The following is a 22,383-nucleotide window of genomic DNA, read 5'->3' on the forward strand; positions in this document are numbered from 1 at the left end:
ATAAAATTCTACAGCAAACTGGTCTACATTACTGGTAACAAACCATCCTTGAAATACAGGTCTTCGGGATGTTTTCCAAAGATATTTGATAAATTACAGAAATAGGAAAATTATTAATCAACTGAACACCAATATATTGAAAGAAAACATCACCAACATCCACTATACAACCTAGAGCCTAGCAATCTCAATAAGAAACCCAAGACTCTTGTACAGCAAACACCAACAGGATATGCCATTGAGATGTCTCTAAAACTCTTTCAAAAGATTGATTTCTACATAAACTATGATATGTAGGTGTACTCTCCTAATATCCTGAACCCTAACCAGCGAAATGAAAAAGTTGTGGCAGACTGCCCCTAGATTATTAAGAGAACTCTTTTGATGCATCAGCACAATCTCCTTTGGGGTTGAGCCGGGGGCATGCCCTCAGAGATGGATCCTTGAATCTCCATTGAGAGAGTGGAAATGCCATCAGGCTTTTTAACTAAGTCATCCAATGGCAAATCCATATATTTATAACAAACACAGTACAGTCTGGCCAGAATATGCAAAAAAATTTGGGCAATTGATTAGTGACGGAGGGAAAGGTTGCTTGGGTATAAGGGACCTAACTGATAAAGAAAACATGCATGAATAGCGACACCACCCGAACCCGTAAATTCCCGAAAAGGTAAACAATGCACTTTAGAAGAATGCAGGCACCATAATGAAAGAATTATCCCAAATTAAACTCTTCAGTCAAATACCCAAGTGCAAGAATTAAGCTGAACACAAGTACTTCATCTTAATAATACTTAAAGGACAGTAGGCTTATAAACAGATGTTCTCTTGATGGCGACAATAATCGAATGGAGTTTTGGGGCTTCTTGACGATGTAGGTGCATTATCATAAACTGGAATGATGGTTCTTTTCTAGAATGCTGTGCATGACATGTGTAGCAGACATGCAGTCAAGATCAAATGATCCTGAAATTTCAGGTCTCCCATATATTCACCGAGTCCATGCTCTGCATATTGATACACTGGCCCTAGTGCAGGGAACAATATTTCTTTGGTCATCAGGTCATATTGGATTCCCTGTTCTAGTCTTAAACAACCAAGTCCCTGGAAACCACACAGTTCTTTAACTACAAAATAAGTTTCTCCGTCAAAACATTTTTTTTTTTCTGAAGGAATGCAAAAGACAAAAAAATTCCTTTCTGTTGACAAAGCCTACCTCAAAAGATGGTGCTTAGTTTATTATGCATTTAGCTAAAGCCAATGCTAATAGTTAAAGCGTTTTAGCTGTGATATTTATAAGTAAAAGATTTTCCGATTCAAAAGTTTAACCTTTTATATACTGTAAAACTACATCCAAATGCTAAAAAATAGACCCGATTACTGGACGGCTTTTAACACTATAAGTCATAATTACCTTCATTATAATACCCAAGATGGCTAGACCTAGTCCTAGATGCTCGAGTACCAAATCAAACCTTATATGCATTGTTTAAAAATTAATTTCATAAAAAGACAAAGTAAAAAATTTCTACCCATATTATTGTAGCTAATTCTAGTCACTGATACATTCTTAGATTGGCACCGATAAAAAGAGACATTCCAGTGCCTTATGATATAAAATAATGGTCAGCTGTCTTTTAGAACCCATCAAAGACAATATAGAGGGATGCAAAGACCCTAGGTTCTGATACTGCAATGGATAGACTCCAGATAGTTAGATAGGGCACAGATGGATTTGGATGAATCACCTCTGAATTGGGTAGTCTAATGAGATTGGTTTGTACGGCAACCTTCTTGGGCATGAGATATTAGTGTTTACCATTACCAAGGTAACATTAACTCGTGATGAGCCAGATTAACAAACAAAACTATGTGCAATGCCAACTGAAACAATGAAATTGATCAGCTTTAGCAAAATCATCACCAACACCATTTGTGTTAAGAGAATCATACAATATGAAACACCATCCACAAATGGAAAACAGGGTTGCTTAAGAGCGTTTACTTTAGCGAATGGATGAATGATAGGATCTAGACTACCTTCTGCCTCGCAATCTAGTTGCCTAAAGTAGTGATTAGGAATACAGGAATGCAAGGGTTTAGCAGATGCAGGATCTAGAGAAATTAAGAAGTTGAGGCCCTACAAGAGGATTTCGACTTTACTGTAATACGCAGAGAACATTCAAAGCCCTTGCTAAATGTAGCACTATTACCCTAGATCCAACTGAGGAAGTCAAGTTAGGGTTAGCAACTAGCCAGGTAAGAACAGAATTACCTTTTACAAGTGAGACACACTGGCCACCAGAGATTAAACAAATGAAGCTAAATAAGTTAGGAGTTTTGAAGCACATTACAATCAAAACTTGGCTAGTTTAGAGAATGGTGCTGGCGTATCATATTCCTCGCCATCTCTGCTAAAAACAATTAGCTAACATTCTCTGAATTTCCCCCCGAATTAAAAGAGTTTCATTAGCATTTGAACTTGGAACATACTTCCTTGAGAGGAACAGTGAAGCAATTGCACTTTGTACAATGGTGAATTTGAATCATAGTACTATCCCTATGCAATAATTACAGCAGAACCTCTGTATTCAAGTCTTGAAGCTCGAAAAAAATCCATTTTCAACCAGAAAGTTTGAGTAAAAATGCCCCTTTTCTCGAACAAATATTCAGTACTCGACCAGTGCGAGTAAAGCCCGCCAAGCCGAACGCCATCAGTTACGTGTTGGTCGCAGTTTCGCATGCTCTGTACGTTCAGGATCATTTTTAATGTTACTATACACTGTGCTATATCTTTGTATTTCATCCTTTTTATATTTAATTCATTACCACTAAAACATGGGTCAAAAGAATAGAGTGAAAGTGGTTGAGGTAAAAGGAAAACAGAGCAAACAACTATATAACTGAAAAAGGAAATCATTACCAAGCACGTAAATGGAATGTGTGTTTCGGATATTACTTTACTCTCGAATACTCCATGGCTAAGTTGACAATACTGACTATTTTAAAGAATACTGTAAAGAAATAAAAAAAGATAATGTTGCTAAAGGAGCGACTACTTTGACGAAGCCAAGGCCCTATTTGTGAAAAGGCGCTAGAAATCTATAAAGATTTAGCGAAAAGAACCCTGGTACGTGTACTACCAGTGATTTTATATTCAAGGATAATAGGGGGTGGTTTGAAAAGTTTAAGTACAGAAGTGGAATACACAATGTAATAAGGCATGAAGAGGCAGCGAGTTCAAATAATGAAGCAGTTGATATATTTGTCACTAAGTTTGGTAACTTATAACCGAAGAAGGTTATACGCCTCAACAGGTGTTCAACACCAACGAAACTGGGTTGTTTTGGAAAAATATACAGAGGAGAACCTTTATTAAGAAGAAAGAGCATTACCAGGGTACAAGCCAATGAAGATAGGCTTACTCTTCTGCTGTGTAGTAATGGAAGGGGAGATTTTAAGGTTAAGCCATTGTTAGTTTATCATGCCAACAACCCAAGTGTGTTATAAAAGAAGGTCATAAAGAATGCATTGCCTGTCATGTGGCGTGCTAATTTAAAGGCCTGGGTAACCCAGCAATTTTTTACTGAGTGGGTACATAAAGTTTCTGCACCAAATGTGAAAGCATATTTGCAAGAACTGTAAAGAGCTTTCCACTAAAATGCCTTCTCTTGTTAGATAATGCTTCTGCCCACTCTCCAGGCTTGGATGAGGATTTAGTCAAGGAGTTAGACTTAAAGTTGAATATCTGCCTCCTTACACAACTCCTTTGCTACAACCCATGGACCAACAGGTCACTTATAATTTAAAGAAATTATATACTTTAGCCTTGTTTCGGAAGTGTTTTGAAGTCACTAATGACACTCGGCTAACTTTGAGAGAATTTTGGAAAAATCATTTTCATATTCTTAATTGTGTTAACCTTATTGATAATTCGTGGAACCAAGTGACCTACAGCACTATGAATTCAGCCCAGAAGAAACTCTGGCCTGTGTGTGTACCAGAGCAAGATTTTGAAGGCTTTAGTACAAATAACAAAATTGTGAATGACAGTTTCCTTGAGACAAAACATGGGCTTGGAGGTCAAAAATGACGATGTCGACAAGCTATTGGAACACCCAGTACCAAGCTTACTACAGAAGAGTTGGAACACATTCAAAATAAACCGCCAAAGACTTTGGCTAAGGTTATGTCTCCTGGGTAAGTTTAAGCTTTAGTTGAAAAAACCCATCCTGTTACCATAGTAACCAGTAGGACTGTAAACCTTTTCAACAATAATGTAATGTCACATTATCAAAAAATTAAGAAAAATAGGCAAAAGCAACAATCAGTTTTTAATTGAAGAAAATCCTGCCCCAAAGCGCAGAAAAGGGAAGAAACTCTCAAACCTCAATAACCAGATGTTTTTATAGAAGGGGATTCCGCATCCTGGCAATAACTTCTCTCCCCCCCCCCCCACACCGACATTCACTTACGCCATCATATCACAACCAAAAAGGTGAAGTTTTATGTTAAAATGACTCACGTTTTTATTTGCACTGTGAGTTTTGTTATTGCATTTAATATTTGCGTAAAAACTATGTATTTGCATCACCTTTTTAATGGTAATGTGTCATGCCACTAGAAAATTATTCACGTCTACATTATTTTTGATGGGAAATAATGATTCAGTATTCGACCATCTTCAGCTGCTGATTCTCATCTTAATTTGTTGGACAGGAACTTGTGGTCTATTAAATTTCTTATTCCTGATCTAGATGTTAATCTCTGAGACCGTCGTTCAATTAGTTCATTATGCATGTTGCACAAGATTTTTTACAATTCTGACCATCCTTTACATTCAGATTTTTTCCGGACAGTTCCATCCTGTTCGTAATACTAGGAATGCAGTTAATTTTAATAGTCAGGCCTTCTCCATCATGAGGCTCAGTACTACACAGTACTCTAAAGCAGAGGTTCTCAATGGGGGTGAAATTCACCCCCAGGGGTGAATTTTGGGCTTTCAGGGGGGTGAATTGTGACCGAAGTAAGTTTATGGGTGAGGAGAGCAATTATAGGCTTTGGCGTAACCAGCCTGTCACGTGGGCTTGCAATATATCATGTGCTGGCCCAGGAAAAATGGATTAGACAGTAATATACAAGTGACCACCCAAGTTAATCCTAGGATTGTTAAAGGTACTGAAGAAGAGACAGATGGCTAGGGAGATAGGTAGGTTTCAAGAAAATTACTTGGCAATTCCAAGGTTGGGAACTCCTGGACTATAAATAACTGAGAAGCTAAAATCAAGGATCAAGTTGTGCAGGAGATAAAGTCTTCAGCATTTAGCTTATTTTCAATTCAACTTGATGAATCAACTTATGTGGCATCATGTTCCCAGTTGATGGTGTTTGCAAGGTATGTTCACTCAGGTTCATTTAAAGAGGAGTTTTCTTTTGTTCTCCTCTGGAACTAACTACCAAGGCCTCTGATATTTTGGAGAAGGTTTCATCTTTTTTTGAATCAGAAAATCTTTCGTGGGATAATATCAGTGGGTGTTGTACAGATGTAGCACCAGCTATGTTAGGGACAAAATCAGAATTCCAAGTATGTGTGAAAAGGCGAGCTCCTAAAGTGAAAGACATTCATTGTATGAGCCATCGTCAGACACTAGCCTCAAAAACACTTCCTGCTTCACTAGAGAAGGTTGTGGATCAAACAATTAAAATTGTAAATTTCGTCAAAGGAGGGGCTCTCAACTCACGACTTTTCAAGCAGTTATGCACTGATATGGATGCAACCCATCATTCGCTTCTTTTTCACACAAATGTTCGTTGGCGTTCAAGAGGAAATGTAACTGAGCGAGTATTTGAGCTTAGAGATGAGCTCAAATTGTTTTTTGAAGTGCAAGGTAAAACAGAATTTCCTGCCTGGCTGAGTGATGAGGAATGGGTCATGCGTCTTGCCTATTTTGTTGATATAATTGAGCAACTGAATAAACTGAATCTTCAGATGCAAGGAAGGAATACAGACATTATAGAATTCGCAGATGCCTTGGAAGCTTTCATGAGCAAGCCTGAAAATTAGAAGAAAAGGGTAAAAGCAGAAAATGTAGTAATGTTTGAGAAACTGTCATCCAATCTTGATGTTTGTGGTGAAGACAAGGTGCTTCCACAATTTGCAAAAAATGATATTTTGTAGCATTTGACATCACTGGAAAATGAATTCAGACGATATTTTCACGAACTTAGTGATGATGAGTTGGATTTAGTCAGAAATCCATTCAAACTGTCGGTTGAAAAAGTTCCTGATGATTGTCAAGGTGAGTTTTTGGAGTTAAAAAGTGATTCGGGTGTAAGAGATATGTTCGATGAGAAATCAATAAAAGAATTTTGGCCTCTGATGTGCGATTCCTACCCAAAAGTGGCAGAAATGGCTATCCGTGTATTGCTTCCGGTTGTATCGACATCTTTGCGAGTCAGGCTTTTCAACTCTGTTACAAATTAAAACGAAGCAGCGCAGTAGACTAGAGTTAGAAAATTACCTGCGTTGTGCTCTTTCAAGCACCCATCCGCGTATCCCAGAATTGGCTAAGAAAAAACAATCACAGGTTTCGTCAATCGATGAAATGAAATCTTCTGAATAAAAATGATTACAGATTTATAATATCTTGTTACCCTATCGAACTTTTTGTTTGTTGCATCAGCTTCAGTTTGGCCTGTTAAATAGTTCTTATAAATCTAAAAAAAACTATTTTACTTTCATTCAAATTTTATATATCCATCGATATTTTCAATTTGCATATAATTTGTAATATTCCATTATAAAAATAATCCATGTAAAGCTTTAAATGTATAATACCGTTTGAAAAAATAGATAATAAAAGGATTTTTAGTAATATTTGCATATTATATACAGTGCACTTTTTCAGACAGACAAATTTGGAAAATACGGGAAGCGGCGGGGGGGGGGGGGGAATGACATCATTGCAAATGATGAAAGGGGTGCATGGGCCAAAAAGGTTGAGAACCCCTGCTCTAAAGGTTTTATTCCAGCTGTGACCAAGTTGTGGAATGATCTTCCTAAGCAGGTAGTTAAATCAGTAGAACTTTAAAAGTTCAAACTCGCAGTAAATGTTTTTATGTTGAACAGGCTTAAAAGTCCTTTTATAGTTTATATATCAAATATCTGTTTTGATGTTGTTAATGTTTGAACATTTTAATTTTTCATCACTTTAATATTGCTTGTTTATTTCCTTTCCTCACTGGGCTACTTTTCCCTGTTGGAGCCCTTGGGCTTATAGCATCTCGCTTTTCCAACTAGGGTTATAGCTTAGCTAGTAATAATGATAATAATAATAATAATAATAATAATAATAAATCCAGAGGGAGACAACTCCAAATACAATAACATTTATCACATCTCGAAGAGGGGTATGTTGAGTTATAGAGATGGCAACAGAAAAACTGTATAACAATTGTCCTGGCACTTTACTTTTTGCCATTTACCACTAGTGTCTCATTACTTTACTAGAGACAAATTTATTGAAAGGAAAGAAACGGGTTTTTTTTTTAATTTTAGGGGTAAACATCAATAAACCAAGCTTAAGGCGAAGAAGCAATATGAACATCAGGTGAGATTCGTAGAAAAAATGAAGAAGTATCAGAATGACAAAGAATTCAATAACAATTCAACTGTAGCACAGATATGGAATTAAGATGGAATAAATTTATAAAATAAAGTCCCTAATACAAAATTTTAATCAATAAGTTATAATTAATGACGCATGTTGATACCTATACAAGTATATAAAAGAAATATCAAAATATAAAATACATCAACAATTAAAAAAGAAAAAAAAGAAAGCATGCCTGTTCCACATGACTGGCAGCTACTTTTCTTTATATTCTTGTAAAAATATAGAAGCAAAACAATAAGCATGAAGGGAAAAATGACTACAAAAGCTGTTAGAAAGTATTATTGCAGATATGGCTGTAACCATTCGTTATAAAAATCTTGAATCAGCACCTAACAGAATCTAGGATGTGCAATTTTAAAAAACTATTCTCAATAAAAATTAGTATAAAATAACATGCAGGTTCTTTTTCCTAAATGCTTTACAATGAGGCCCTTGCCAACACTGGAATAAAAATGAATTTGAAAAAAAGAAAAAAAAGTTAATTTTCCCCTCTCCTTTCCTTTTTCACAAATATAAAAAAACATGCATTGATTTTTAAACTATACGATAGCTAATCTATTTTTTAATTCAGTAAAATCCAAACCTTCAGATCCTGAACAAAATTTATAAAATATATTCAACCGATGATTATCAAACACAAGTTGACATGCTGAAAGATTCACAAAAATAAGTGCAGTATTTGATATTAATATGAGGCCAAAACACAAGAAACATGTTACTAATGGCAGTTGTTAAAATACCTTCAAAATACTGTACATATCAAATGAATACTTCCAGTTTTTATTTTCTTATTTGTGGCTTACGCGTGTGTCACTACAATGTAAGTTGCCATTCAATAATAAATTAAAAAAAAAACACATGATAAATCAATTAACATGATGAAAAAATCACTATAGCATTAGTTTGTAATGTATCATTTACTGTAAAGTTTACAGTATTAAATTCATGAAGAGTAAATTTACAATGAGTATAGTATTTCCATCATAAACTATAAATATATTGAGATGACCGGGGTTAACTAGCTTCTAATTGCAAACGCAAAGTAAAGAATACAAGTACTTCTGATATGACTTACTGAAAGGACTCAATTTTCTATTTCACGGTCAACTTCCAAAAAAAATTATCCTACTGTATTTAGAAAATCACTTATAATTCTGTTTCCTGAAACTGTACAGAAACTGTAATTATGTTATAAAGTTTTCAATGTAAACACATTCGACAGTTCTGGGGGGGAGGGGGGCAAAAAATAAAATTGTATGTTTTCAATAAACCTCAATAGATACATATTTACCTATTCCTATTCATCTCAAAATGAGGATATAGTGTACAGTCATTCCATCAACAGGGTCAAAGCCTTAACAATTCTAGTGTCTTTGTTTCATTCTCAAAACAGTACCTAAAGTGTTCACCTGGATCATGGTCCCCATTTCAAAATGGTTAAGGATTCGGGGGCTAAGAGATTTTCTATATTGGTTTCTTTGGTCGGTTTCAGACACTTCACTCTGTTCTGATACCGTTCTTTACCCTATATTTGTTAGTTTTTCAAGTGTCGGGGAGGGCGATTGCGGCAGAGCTTTTAGTGTATTTTAACATTGTACATTAAGTTTATATTCATTGCGTTTTGCGCCGGATCTTACGCATGTAATCCGGCGTTATTTTTGGGAGATTTTATTTTATTATATTATATTGTGTTATTTTTATATTTCTGTTTTTATACGCCGAAATTTCTCATGCCTTCCGGCACCTCTTTATTCACCTGTTTATCCGGAGCCTATGACTTTTGAGATTTGATTTTTAGTCTGTTTGTTCTTTCTTGCTTACATTTCCCACTCCGGTGGGTATCCCGTATTCTGAGAACTTATTTATTTTTGTTTTCTTTTGGACGGTTTATTCGTTCGACTCATTGTTCTGGGCTCCGGATATTGTACTTGGTTAACAGACTTTACATCGCCTCCCTCTGGACCGCCAATCGTTCCATTGGATTTGCCAGCAAGTTTCAGGTCTCCAGGTGGACCTCTTTGCCACGAAGACCAACCACAAACTCCGGTGTTACGTAGCCCCCAACCTGGACCCTCAGGCTTATGACACGGATGCCATGTCTCTCGACTGGAACACCTGGCAGAGGATCTACCTTTTTCCTCCGATCAACATGTTGATGCGAGTTCTGGACAGGCTTCGGTCTTTCCACGGTCAAGTAGCCCTCGTGGCCCCCACCTGGCCGAAGAGCAATTGGTTTCCTCTCCTAGCAGAGCTGGGTCCCCAGCCTCGACGGCTTCCCAACCCGTTGCTGTCTCAAACAGTACAAACTCGCAGTGCGTCAGCTTCCTCAAGAATTCCGAGTGCCCTAACTTTATGGCTTCATGAAATTTACTGCTCTGAAGGATGCTGCTATCGATCCTATTAACACTTTGTTCCTGGAGTCGGATAAGAGGGATTCTACTCTTCGGCAGTATGATTCTGCTGTTAGGAAGTTGGCCAAGTTTCTGATGGATTCGGATGTTAGAACGATGACTCCCAATCTAGCAGTTACCTTTTTTCGAACTTTGTTTGAAGGGGGTTTAGCTGCAAGGACCATTAAGTCCGCCTTGAAGAGAATTTTTCAATCTGGGTTCAATATTGACCTTTCGGATTCGTACTTTGCATCCATTCCCAAAGCTTGTACTAAATTGAAACCAGCAACTCTACCTGCTGCGATTTCTTGGTTCCTCAATGATGTCCTTCTGATACTGATAATGATTCTTGCTCTTACATAACGATCCTTACGAAAACGTTATTTTTGTTGAGTTTGGCTTCCGGTGCTAGAATATCTGAGCTATCAGCCTTATCCAGAGATCCGGGTCACATTGAATTTCTTCCATCTGGGGAGGTCTTACTCTCGCCGGATAGACTGTTCTTAGCTAAAAATGAAGATCCCCAGTCTCGATGGACCCCGTGGAAAATTGTTCCACTTCCTCAGGATCCTTTCCAGTGTCCTGTCTACACAATCAAAGGTTATTTACGTAGAACTTCTTCTACATCTTCAGGTCCTTTCCTTATTCGGGAACGTGGCGGAACTCTTTTCCCTAAAGGGAATTCGGCAACAAATACAGTACTTTATTTCATTAAACAAGCCTATCCTCTCTCGGTTCCTCATGCCCATGATGTCCGAGCTATGGCAACCTCAGTTAATTATTTCCATAACATGAATTTTGAAGATTTGAAAAGGTACACCGGATGGAAATCTCCTACAATCTTTAAGCATCACAATTTAAAATCCTTGGAGGCCCTTAAATTTGCGACAGTGGCGGCTGGGAGTATAATTCCTCCAGAAAGAGACGAATCATTGTAAATACTGTAGGTCCTTTTTTCTTTCCCCCTTATGTTTTTTTTTATCTTGTCTCCTTATAAGGAGTGGATTTAGCCTGCCTTGCCTACTCCCCCTACCGTTCTTGCTGTATTTTTGATGTGCATTGTTTGCTTGGAATTTGTATTTTTATTTGTTTTTTATTTGTTGTAATGGCATTTTCATTTTGAGAGAGTACCCAGTTTATCTGTCTGTTTTGTATATCTTATGTTTTATATTTGTAAATATTTTTGTATTATTAAACTCTCTTTTTGCATTATATGTTTTTAGTTTCAGTCCCTTGTGTTCAATTCTTCCCAAGCTTGTACCATTTCTCTGTTATGATTTCACGGAGCGACACAGGTCGAGCCCAGAAAAGGGATTTTGACGAAGGAAAAATTATTTCTGGGCGAGGAACCTGTGTCGCCCAGTGAACCCACCCTTTCCCTTTTTCCCTCGCCCTGGTTGGTCCAAGCTTCGGGTGCTGGGAGGAATGAGCATAGGGGGTGGGGAGATGTAGGGGTAGAGAGGGGGGATGTTGATGAAGGAGAGGTCTAATAGGTGAGGGATCTATGGTTGTGGTTCAATCACGCCCCAGTTTTCTATACAGACACTCAATGAGTGAGCGAGCTAGGTTTATTCCTGGCATTCCATGCATCTCTTTTTTTTTCTTTTTTTTTTCTCTGGTATATTCAGCAATATCTATGCCTTAGAAATGGTGCTAGAGAAGCATTTCACGGAGAGACACAGGTTCCTCGCCCAGAAATAGATATTTCCTTCATCAAAATCCCTTTTTTAGCAGGAGGAAAAAAAATCCTTAGGTAGTTTACGTAAATACGCTGATTTTGAAAGCATGGAAGGTACAGTAGTCTCGATCATCTTATAAATGTAACCAATGGAAAAGATATATTTGCTATGTTTTTATTCCATAATACTATTCTAATATGTGAATATTACATGCATTATTATTGGACAGTTATGTAAAATATGTTTTATCAAAATCCTGTTTACTTTAAATATACTGTGGTTGCATTGTTTTACCACAGTAGATGTACATAGTTCCATAAACGGTATTGCCTGGCCGAGCAGTACCTACGGTAATAAGTATTCAAATTATAATTTTTTCCATTTACGTGTATGTAAGGATGTCTACAGTACAGTAAAAGTAAGTTTCAGGTTAAAAATCTGCTTTAAGAGTGTATAATGGGTGTTTATAAGTGTGTCAGGTCTATAAAAGCTTGAATTCATAATGAAAAGTAAAAAGTAAAAATATTTTAAATTTCTTATATCTACTTCACAGATTTAAGCTATCAGGGGGTCTGGAACGGAATCCCCGAAATAACTGAGGAATTACTGTACCCAGATACAAGCCCTCGTCCTTCAATGGAAGACTTATCCTTAACCAAACTGGCTGGTTTAAAATCCCAAGGATATCAAACACTCAGTCTTTAGGAAGAGCAATAGTGTTGAATCCAATACACCTTCAATACAGTAACCTGAAATTCACGTGATAGGGCCAAGTTTCTGACTTAGACAAACGGTCACGGAGGAACGTATATCCCCAAGGGACATGTCTTCATTGAAAGGCTAGAAAAATGTGAAGAGTTTACCTTATCATCCATCGTCCTCTTCATCAGGAGGATAGGGGAAAAGCATTTAAACTGTATCTTAATTCAAAATAGAATAGTAATTCAGTATGGAAGGTTACTTGCATCAAAGACCAATCCAGCAAATTAATACTTAGACTGCTACACTCTAAGGGAGGAGGAGAAGAGGAAAAAATGGCAAAAATTTTTACTCTCATCCTAGACCAACATCGCAACCTCTATCTTGGATAAGATGCTTCTTATTCTGCGAGGAAGCTAGGTGGCTACACCACTTGCCGAGCTGCTATTACAGATCCTAAAGAAAACATATAAAGTGATGCAAGTGCATTCCCATATTGGACTGTGAAGGTTGTATGGCCTTTCTAGACTTTGCCCATCAGAACTCGGGCCCACTTATAATTCATTCCTAAAAGCAGCTACCATGGCACTTACTACTCTAACCTTGTGAGCATAAGCCTTTGCCGGTTCCTCCGTCTCACTTGAATTCAAAAGGAGAAAGAGCTTCTTATACTGCCAGAGCTAATAAAGAGGTTCTATAGTCCTGGCATGAAGGGCCAGGTGTGCTTCATGTAGCATCAGTGCCCTAACAGAGGCAAAGAAGTAATTTGTCTGGGTTGTCATTGCTTCCCTAAGTGAAGAGATGGAGAAAATTTTTAACCTGGTATAATCTACAGCCAGTTTTTTTATTTTTTGCCACAAACTCTGGAATGAAGAAGAGCAAAACTTTTCTTCACTCCTTGAAATGACTAAATAAATACGATAAGCAGTGCAGCTCTTCCACTATCTTCGCAAGGGAGGCCAGGAGAAAAGCCCATGTCCAATGCCTGTCTTAAAAGGCTCATTGGGTGCCCTTTTCAGGAGAACTCAAAACTCTGGCCACATTCCATGCTGAGAGTTTGAGTTGTCTCTTAGAAAACAACAGCTAAAAGCTCTTCATGAGAATTACTAATGCCAAAACAAAGGCAGATCTATGTCTCTCAGTCTGAAAACTTGGCTAAGGAGCTTTTCTCTACGCAGAAACACAAGGAAGTCTACAATCAATTGAATAAAGGGTCTGAGAGAACTCCTCCACATCAATAAAAGATGGCCCATTTTGCTTGGTAAACTGCTGTGCAAGACTTTCAAAGGTATCCAGACATCTCACGGAAAGCCTTTCACTCGGATGCTGAATACCTTCCAACCATGAAGTGGCAGGGATGTCACAGAGTTGTGGGGCTGGTTTGAGTAAGTTGGGCAAAATGGGTAACACACTCAGAACCTCAGTCAGAAACATTAGAATTTCAGTGTACCATTCTTCTTGGGGCCACTTGGGGGCTACTAACGTCATTTTGAGTTTTGGGGTAGATAGCCTCCTGGATCTCATCATTTGAATCAGACAAAATGGATGAAGAGCATAGCCAGCAATGTTGAAATGTTTTCTCTAATGCCACTGCCCGATTCTAAACTAGTGAGCAGTAAATCAGGAGCTTTTTGTTAAGTCTTGTTGCAAAGAAGTCAATCATTGGGAACCCCATCATGTCAAGAGGCTACTCACCATTTGAGGATGAAGGGCCCACTCTGATATGACTTGTCCTTGCCGACTTAAGGTGTTGCAATCGCAATCCTTTTGTTGGAATGAATCTAGCCAACATCACGACTGTGTTGTTTAATGCCCACTCTTTCAGTTCTAGAAAGATGATAAGCAGGCTCTTCTCATGACCAGTGACATGCAGCAAATTGTTTCAATGGATGGGTGCCCCAACCTTCTTATGACTCATTTGAAAAATGTAGCAGCTCTGAGGCAGGACAATCCAAAGGAGTTTCTTTCAAAAGATTCTCTTCCTTCAGCCACCAATCTAGATGAGGCCTCACTTTCTGTCCCATACGAACTAGCTGATGGGGTGGGATGATGATTGGTGACCAGTGTCACTTTAGACGCCATGAATGTGACGATGTAGATAGCTGTGAGGAACAAATTTCTCTAATTATGACAGATGACCCCATAACAGCAAACAATGACAGCTGGTATATGTTGATGGTGTGGAAAAGTTTACATCACTCTTCAGTGTCTTGTGACCCATCATTGAACAGAAAGACTCTTCCCTTTATTGTCTCCCCTAACATCCCTTGATATTCCTCTGCTAAGGCTTGAGGCTGGACTTGTTCAGTACAAACATTGAAATTTCTTTGTTTGGAAGCAGGGAAAAACTTGGTGCATTTCAAAGAAATTAGATTTGAGGGCATGACCAAAATATTTCTTAAGAGATAAGTTTGGGGATTGACCTAATCTTTCTTAGAGATAGGTTTGAAGGCATAACCAACATCTTCAAGAGGAACAGGTTTGGAAAGGAGACAATTTCTTTAGAGGAGCTATTGTCAGTTACTAGGAGGTCAAAAATTACATGGAAATCTGTGCCTGCATGGTGTAGTGGAAGGCATCTTAGCACAAACAGAGGAAGTAAGTTCTGATGAGCATAAGGAGATTACCTTTTACCCCCATTTGGCCGTAGCAGGTAGTTGGGTTTGAATAACAGAAAGACACACCCCTTGCACTGAGGCACTTTCAGGTATAATGGAGTGCAAAATAAAATGAAGGAATTTGGATAAATCGCGTAACATTTTCTTCATGTCAACCTAAACAGCTGAAATCCAGAACTGAAGGACCTGCAAAGACCTTGGAAGGAGAAGGGCAGGCTAAAGAAAGATAAAAATGAGGCAGATGGCAAGGAAAGAAGGCGAGGTAGATACGGCACTAACCGAGCCTGGGTAGCCAGACACAACACTAAGCCATCTAGGTAAAATTGCATTTATTACACCTTAGGGCTTTACCTTTCTCTCTACTATTGCTATATCTCACATAAGAGGCCATATTTGCATCTTAAAAAAAAGACTTTTCACCTATCATCTACCATACAATATTTACTGCTACTGGCTACTGTAAAAAGGGGTTTGACGAAGGAAAACTTATTTTTAGGAAGGTGGTGTGTGGTCTCTAAGGATTTTCCTGCAAAATGCTAAAACACAGAAACCAATATGACAACCCCCGGGGAAATATTGTCTCCTCTGCTCTAAGGCCAGTGTATCAACATGCAAAGCACAGACTTAGCATATGTAAGGGAAACACCCCACCTTTAATGCTACAATTCATCTGCTATGGGTGATATCATTACTGCATCATCACCTCGAAGCAGAACCATCATCAAACTGAGTAATTAATAAAGAAAAAGAATACGGGTCATTGTAAAGACCATACAGGCAGGATTTTCTATACTTTACTTCAGAGTGCTTTCCTGGTGTTGCTCTACACGGAAAGTCCCCATGCTGCAGAAATCACAAGAGCTGTTTGTCATGAATATGCTTCAAGCATTTGTAGAATCATACAGCATAGTATGTGTTAATTGTCAAATCCATGTTATCATAACACTCGGTAAACAAGAAAGTCTTCAGTTTCTTCTTGAAAGACTTTTTTATACCATCAGGTGTTCTTTTGTCAATTGGGAGCTTGTTATAAAAATCATGAGGTCAGATAGCTGAAAGCTCTAGAACCCCCAGTCAAAGAGCATTTTCCAATCACTGTACTTGAAGCCATCCGTAGCCAGTCTCGTACCGTCACACTTTTTTGGCTGTATGATGTGTGGCAAATCTCTAATATATTTTGGATATCCAGTTCTGATAATTTGCGGAGTCACTGCACATATCTTAAAAATTATTCTGCTTTAATAGGCACCCAGTGTAGCTCAACCAGTAAAGTGATAATTTTTTGTCTTTATGGAACATCCATTATTAATCTTGCTTCTGTTTATCATATCTTACAACTAAGTTGTCTTTTGAGTTCATTGTAATAAATATCTGAAGTAGCCAAAATTCTGGTAATAACACAGTTAATCCAGAGTTTCTTAAAAGAACATTCCTACAGATATTTCTTTACAAAAGCAATGTTTCTGAGAAGATATCCCCCGATTCATACATTATCTATTTGAACAAAGACAATTTATGATCCAGTAATAACAAGGTCACAAACTTTTACTAGATATTGGGACAAAATTCACTTGGATGTTGCCAAGGTTTATTAACTTTTTTCTTTCCTACCACAATAAATTTAGTTTTATTTTCATTTATTTATTTTTTAATTGTCACTCATTCCCTAACAGCAGTTAAAAGCATATTTTATATGTTCAATTGTATAGTAAATGTCACACCACAAAACCTAATTTCAAAAGATTAAGAGGACGTAACTTGAAAATATTTAGATGGAACCTAATATGAGCAACTGTTACCCAAATCAGGATGATGGAACACTTCAAAACACTTAAATTACCGGTACAGTATATCATTCAACCCAACACTATGTCTTATGTGACAAGAGCTGAAATTACACAAACAAATGTTAATGCTTCTTTCTGGTGGAGACTCTCAGGTACTACAATATCTAAGTATAAAATACACTAACTTTCATCTTCTTCTCTCTGAGCTTCACAACATATGGCAAATGAATACTGGAGAAGATTCATTGAAAAAGTACAAACTTACCATAAGCAAATTTTTGTGACAGTTATACTTTCCTGTGTTGCTTATGTTAAGTTTGTACAATTTCAATGAATCTTCTCCAGTATTCATTTGCCATATGTTGTGAAGCCCAGAGAGATGAAGAAGATGAAAGTTAGTGCATTTCATACTTCGATCTTGTAGTACCATCTCTAGGCCACTCTCATTTACTTGATTTTATTTGGTGTAGTCATCTTCATTGATTTGTATTGAAGAAATTTGTGTGACAATGAAGATGACTACACCAAATAAAATCAAGTAAATGGAGTGGCTAAGAGATGTTATTGAATATTCTATCTTAATTATTTCCTGACTACAAGATAAAGATACATTAACCACACAAAAAGCCACACTGAGCTCTCACATAGCTGACCTAAACAGGTTGTATCATAAAGGTAAATAACCTTATCTTAATACAGTAGATTACCACCACTTAAAAACCTGATAGGTAAGGGTAGTAAGCCAACATTATGAAACACGCTAGAATTCTGAGCTTAGTATAACAGCTGAGATTGGGTTTTATTTTGAAAGGACTACAGTCTGTACTTTGTATGAACACACCATTTTAGAGCACTCTCATTTTTCAATAAAGATATTCCTTCCAAGGATAAAGTTTTCTTCAAGATTCTGAAATTTAATCACTTAAACCTAGAAGCTTTCAAGTTGTAAAACAGCACGGTAATGTGATGACTTGGGAAGCATATTCTATCAATAAAAACAACTTTGTAATCAAAGAGAGGGTGTAAATCCTGCATGCCACATGCAAGAGCTCTCAATATCCCTGTTCATATAGCCACATTAGTTAAAAAGTTCAACTAGAAGTTACTAGATCAAAATGTTAAAAACCTGAAATTTCAGAGGGCTGGCTTGGAGGTTTTGCTTGTATATAACTTCATAAAACAATCTAAAATGTTGTAGAATCTAAAAAAAAAATCCTTTGAGTAATCTAAGACTTGGCATTCACTGTTGGCTGAGATATGGGCAGTTATACAAAATGTGTTTAATGGTTAATGTTGCAATGTATTCTTTATAGATGGGGACTGGATCATGAGGGGGTTTTAATTATTAACAAAGCATTGGAGAGATGCAACCCAATTCTCAAACACAATATTTCAACCTCTATACAATATTTTGTGTAATGACTACTACCATGACCCTACTGTACATTTAATTTTCATGTATTTGTTATTGACAGCTTTCTATCCTTCAAAGTCTGTCATTTATTTATTAGAATAGATTTAGTAATACAAAATAATTTACGGTACAGTAATTTCTATTTTCAATTTAAGTCATATTTGTATTGCCAGCAATTTACATATGTATTTTCATTTCCTTTAAAATCAATAATTTTCAAGTGCTTCCATGGGACAAGTCAACGATGAAAAAATGTGTGAATACTGTACCTACAAACCTATTCAAAAGCATGGGACACTCAAAAATAATTGAGAATGCATAACACAAATAACGATTGTACAGTACACTATTTAAAAGGTAGAAATGAATAGATACTAACTAATTTACCACAAACTGCAAAACTGAATTTGGAAAAAATTACAACGTAACTATCCAGTGTCATTAAGCATTAAAAAGTTAAGAGAAAATGAACATTATACAGTTCTGTCATTTTATCAGGTCTCTTGAAGATCACTAAAAATGTCCAAAAAATAAAAATAAAATTTTTGTTTATAATGGTAGCCCTCTTGTCAAATATCCAGGAATATCCATTTTGCAACTACAGTACTGAATGATATAGTAATTTGAAACTTGGTACACCCAAGATTGGTTAGTTAAAGCAAAAAATTAGTTTACATACACATTCATTTTGTTAGTTTAAGAATGTATTTGAAACTACACATAGTACTAAATTACCAGCATTAGCAAAATCCGCCATTCTGGCCTCAAACCAGCCGAGGATGCCATTAGCTGTACTGCTTTTCACTTCATCATCGATTTTTACTGCAAGTCAAGTGTACACACATTTGAAAAACAAAGAAACACATTGCAAAATACTATTAAAAAGCTAATTACCATCTATAATTGCTTCTACTGTACTTCTTGTTAAAAACTAGATCTCTAGGTTTTACATTCATATATACTGACTGAAACAACACAAGATAGCTGATAGCACAGCATGTCCTTTTTAAATGTTAGGGCAGAACAGCACAACACAACTTTTTATAATACAATGAATACAATTAGCTACAAGAGTATGCCCAGGCAATTTTAATATATTAAAATCAATTTAAGTAAATTTCAGTCCGACTGATTACTACCAACTAAAAACATTCAGCACTAATATGAAAATTATATATCACTGACCTTCTTGACTAAATATACAGTACAAAAATTACTATTAGTCTTAAGTTTCAATGTATGTACTGTAACTGGTAAATCCTTGCCTTATAAAGTGGTAGAGTGGTATGATACTTTAAACAAAACCAATTCAAGAGCATGAGTTAAAATTCAGTATTGAGGATAATTAATAGTCTTGCAAAAACAATTCAAAACATCCAAAAATTTGCTCAAATTTTCTGATGTCTTATTTCTGTTTTGCTATGTAAATCAACTTGCTATTAATTATATCCATATATAATGCTGCACTTCACCAGTCTGAAATTTTTTTCGCTGTGAAAATCTTTACTTTCTTTAATATTCTTTGGCACTTTGGAAGTAATCTATTTTGTTTACCCATAATCTAATTACATGATAAAAATAGACTTTATGCTTTTAAAGCAGTTTCTTTGTACATAGTCTATAGGAAAATACAACCGAATACCTATAAACGATATCTATATTTTCTCATAAAATAATACGCTAATTACAGATTTTCATTTCAACAATGAAATAGGTTCTAAAATACTGGTAGATAAATTCTTCGGCATTATTAGATTGATGTTACAAATTCCATGGGGGAGATAAATTCTGATATGTGATCCGAACCTTCTCATTTCATCATTTTCCAATCTTTTAAGCAGTGATATTCCCATAATCCACCTCAGTATTCTAATCCATGTTCTATAAAGCTTTGCATTCTTTTCATCTAAGAGCCCACATTTCTGATCCATATATTTTTAATGGTCTTATTTCGTAGCTAAAGATCTTGGATTTTTAACGTGATTGGCATTTTCTTATCACATACCAATTCTGCTGCCTCCCTACACTTCCCTCAAGCTGCTTTTATGCTATTTTCAACTTCAGCCTCACATCCTCCCTCCTGACATATAGTAGATCCCAAGTATCTAAACTGTTCTGCCCGTTTTATAACGGATCCTTTACTTTCATGTATGGCTATCCTGTCCTTACCTTCCTTATTGCTTACCATAGCTTCAGTCTTATCCCCATTTACTCTTAAGTCACACTTCTTAAAAGTCTCTTGCGACTCTACAACCACTGTGTGTAAGTATTCCATGTTTTTAGTGGTAATCACTAAATCGTTATCATATAGTAACTCCCACAACTCTGTATTTCTGATCACTTCATTTAACACATCTATGACCACCACAAATAAAAATAGTCTTAATACTGATCCCTGGTGTAATACAACAAACTTAAAAGGTTTCTATTTAGCCCAACAGCTGTTAATACTTTTGTCTTTGTTCTTTTGTACATCATCTTTACCATTCTAATCAACTTCTGCAGGACTTTCCTCTTCCTAAAGCAACAAACTAATCACTTCTCATGGTATTCTATCATAAGCCTTGTCTAGAGCTAAAAAAGAGCAGAAGAGCTTCTGGTTTTCCTGTGGCCTCTTTTCCTGTAACTGCCTTGCTATAAGATGACATCTACAATCCCTTTCCCCCTCATGAATCCATACTTCTGTTTCTCAATTTTCACAATCTCTCTCATCTAGTACCCTCTCCGAAACTTTTAAACCATGCTCAGTTAGTTTAATTCCCCTGTAGTTACCACATTCCATGACATCCCCTTTGTGCTTGATTATCGATACATACCATTAGACTCCTCTCAGACTGTAGACATTATTTTCTCTTCCCATATTGCTCTTCATAAATAATGGATAATGGAATCCTTCTTATAAAAAAAAATACTGTATTGTATTTACATATACAACAGTACCATATATACATGTTATAGGTTGCCTTTTTCCAGAAAAGAATTCCATCAACACTACTGACAGTTATTGATAGTTATTTACTATAACACATTTTAACTAATCACCAGAGCAAAGTCTAAATCTTTACTACTCTTAAATACAGAAGACCAACTTACCTCCATATTCTGAGTTAGAGAGATTGTGACCCATTGCATTCTGTACTCCAGTACCCGAAGTTGGTGGGTGATATGGTGGGGGCGGATGACTTCTAGGGTGTACGACTGGTGATGGTGAAGAAAACATAGGTGGTGGTGGTATTGGGCCAATTTCTGATACTGGAATCGGCGGCTCGGGTAAATGTGGAACATGGTGGGTCATGTAATGGTCATCGGCAGAACTCTGTCCACCATAGTAAGTGTGGGTATCCCTCTGGTGGACAGGATGTAGGCCACTTGGAATTTCCGTAGGTAAAACTTGCACACCTCCAATTCCGCCATCAGAAACTGGAATGATAATCTAACATTAAAACCTGAAGCAAACAAGATTTAGCATAAACATGAGAAATTGCATTTAGAACATTAAAATAAAATGTTTGCTAAGCAAAATATTATTTAATGAGCCAATATATAATGGAACACACACAGGCACTAGTGTCATAAAAAATTGAAATGATCTGCTCTACTTTACGAAAAAAGAAGTCTTAATCTTAAAACATTGATTATATGACCTAATTTAAATAAACTTTTTGGTGATTGCACTACGCACAAGTGGATGTGAACACTGACATTCCCAGAAAACTATTCCCTAGACTGGTCACAAAAAATTTACAAATATCGTGAAGTGTATGCAATGTATAGATAAATAAAATAAATTGTGTAATATAGGCAAAGGAAATTATAAAGCTGGCGACTGGCTGAGGACATAGGAGGTGCAGGTGTCCATGCTGACTTGTCATGCTGGCTGGTCATCATGCTGGCAGCAGTCATGCTGTTGTTGCTGTTGTTGTTGTTGGTGGTGTTCTGGGTCCAAGGACTCACCAGGAAGGGAAGTCCGCGAGGGAGTGGGCCGCACAGCTGCTGCACTGCTGCCTACGCTGGTCGACGAATACACAGAGGGGAAAGAGTACGTGGTGGTGGTGGTGTTGGTGGGTAGGTAAGCTGAGGGGAAGACACTGGCACCACCAGAGTGTGTGGGAGCAAC

General features: G+C 36.9%; 1 protein-coding gene across 12 annotated transcripts in view; it reads right to left on the reverse strand.

Annotated features, from left to right (window-relative positions):
• The window catches only part of LOC137645986 (phosphatase and actin regulator 1-like), an 868,819-nt gene that overhangs the window by 64,056 nt on the left and 782,380 nt on the right, over positions 1–22,383 (reverse strand). For 6 of the 12 annotated variants that reach the window (XM_068379105.1, XM_068379104.1, XM_068379100.1 and 3 more), the window contains 2 exons: positions 21,360–21,686; positions 19,002–19,088 (listed from right to left, as the gene is read on the reverse strand). In XM_068379105.1, the coding sequence (XP_068235206.1) occupies positions 19,002–19,088; positions 21,360–21,686 (414 nt within the window). Of the gene's footprint in view, positions 1–19,001; positions 19,089–21,359; positions 21,687–22,220 lie in introns of all 12 variants that reach the window. The other 6 variants (XM_068379094.1, XM_068379095.1, XM_068379102.1 and 3 more) reach the window with 2 other exon arrangements.

The sequence above is a fragment of the Palaemon carinicauda genome, chromosome 8, assembly GCF_036898095.1.
Source record: "Palaemon carinicauda isolate YSFRI2023 chromosome 8, ASM3689809v2, whole genome shotgun sequence".
Lineage (NCBI taxonomy): Eukaryota > Metazoa > Arthropoda > Malacostraca > Decapoda > Palaemonidae > Palaemon > Palaemon carinicauda.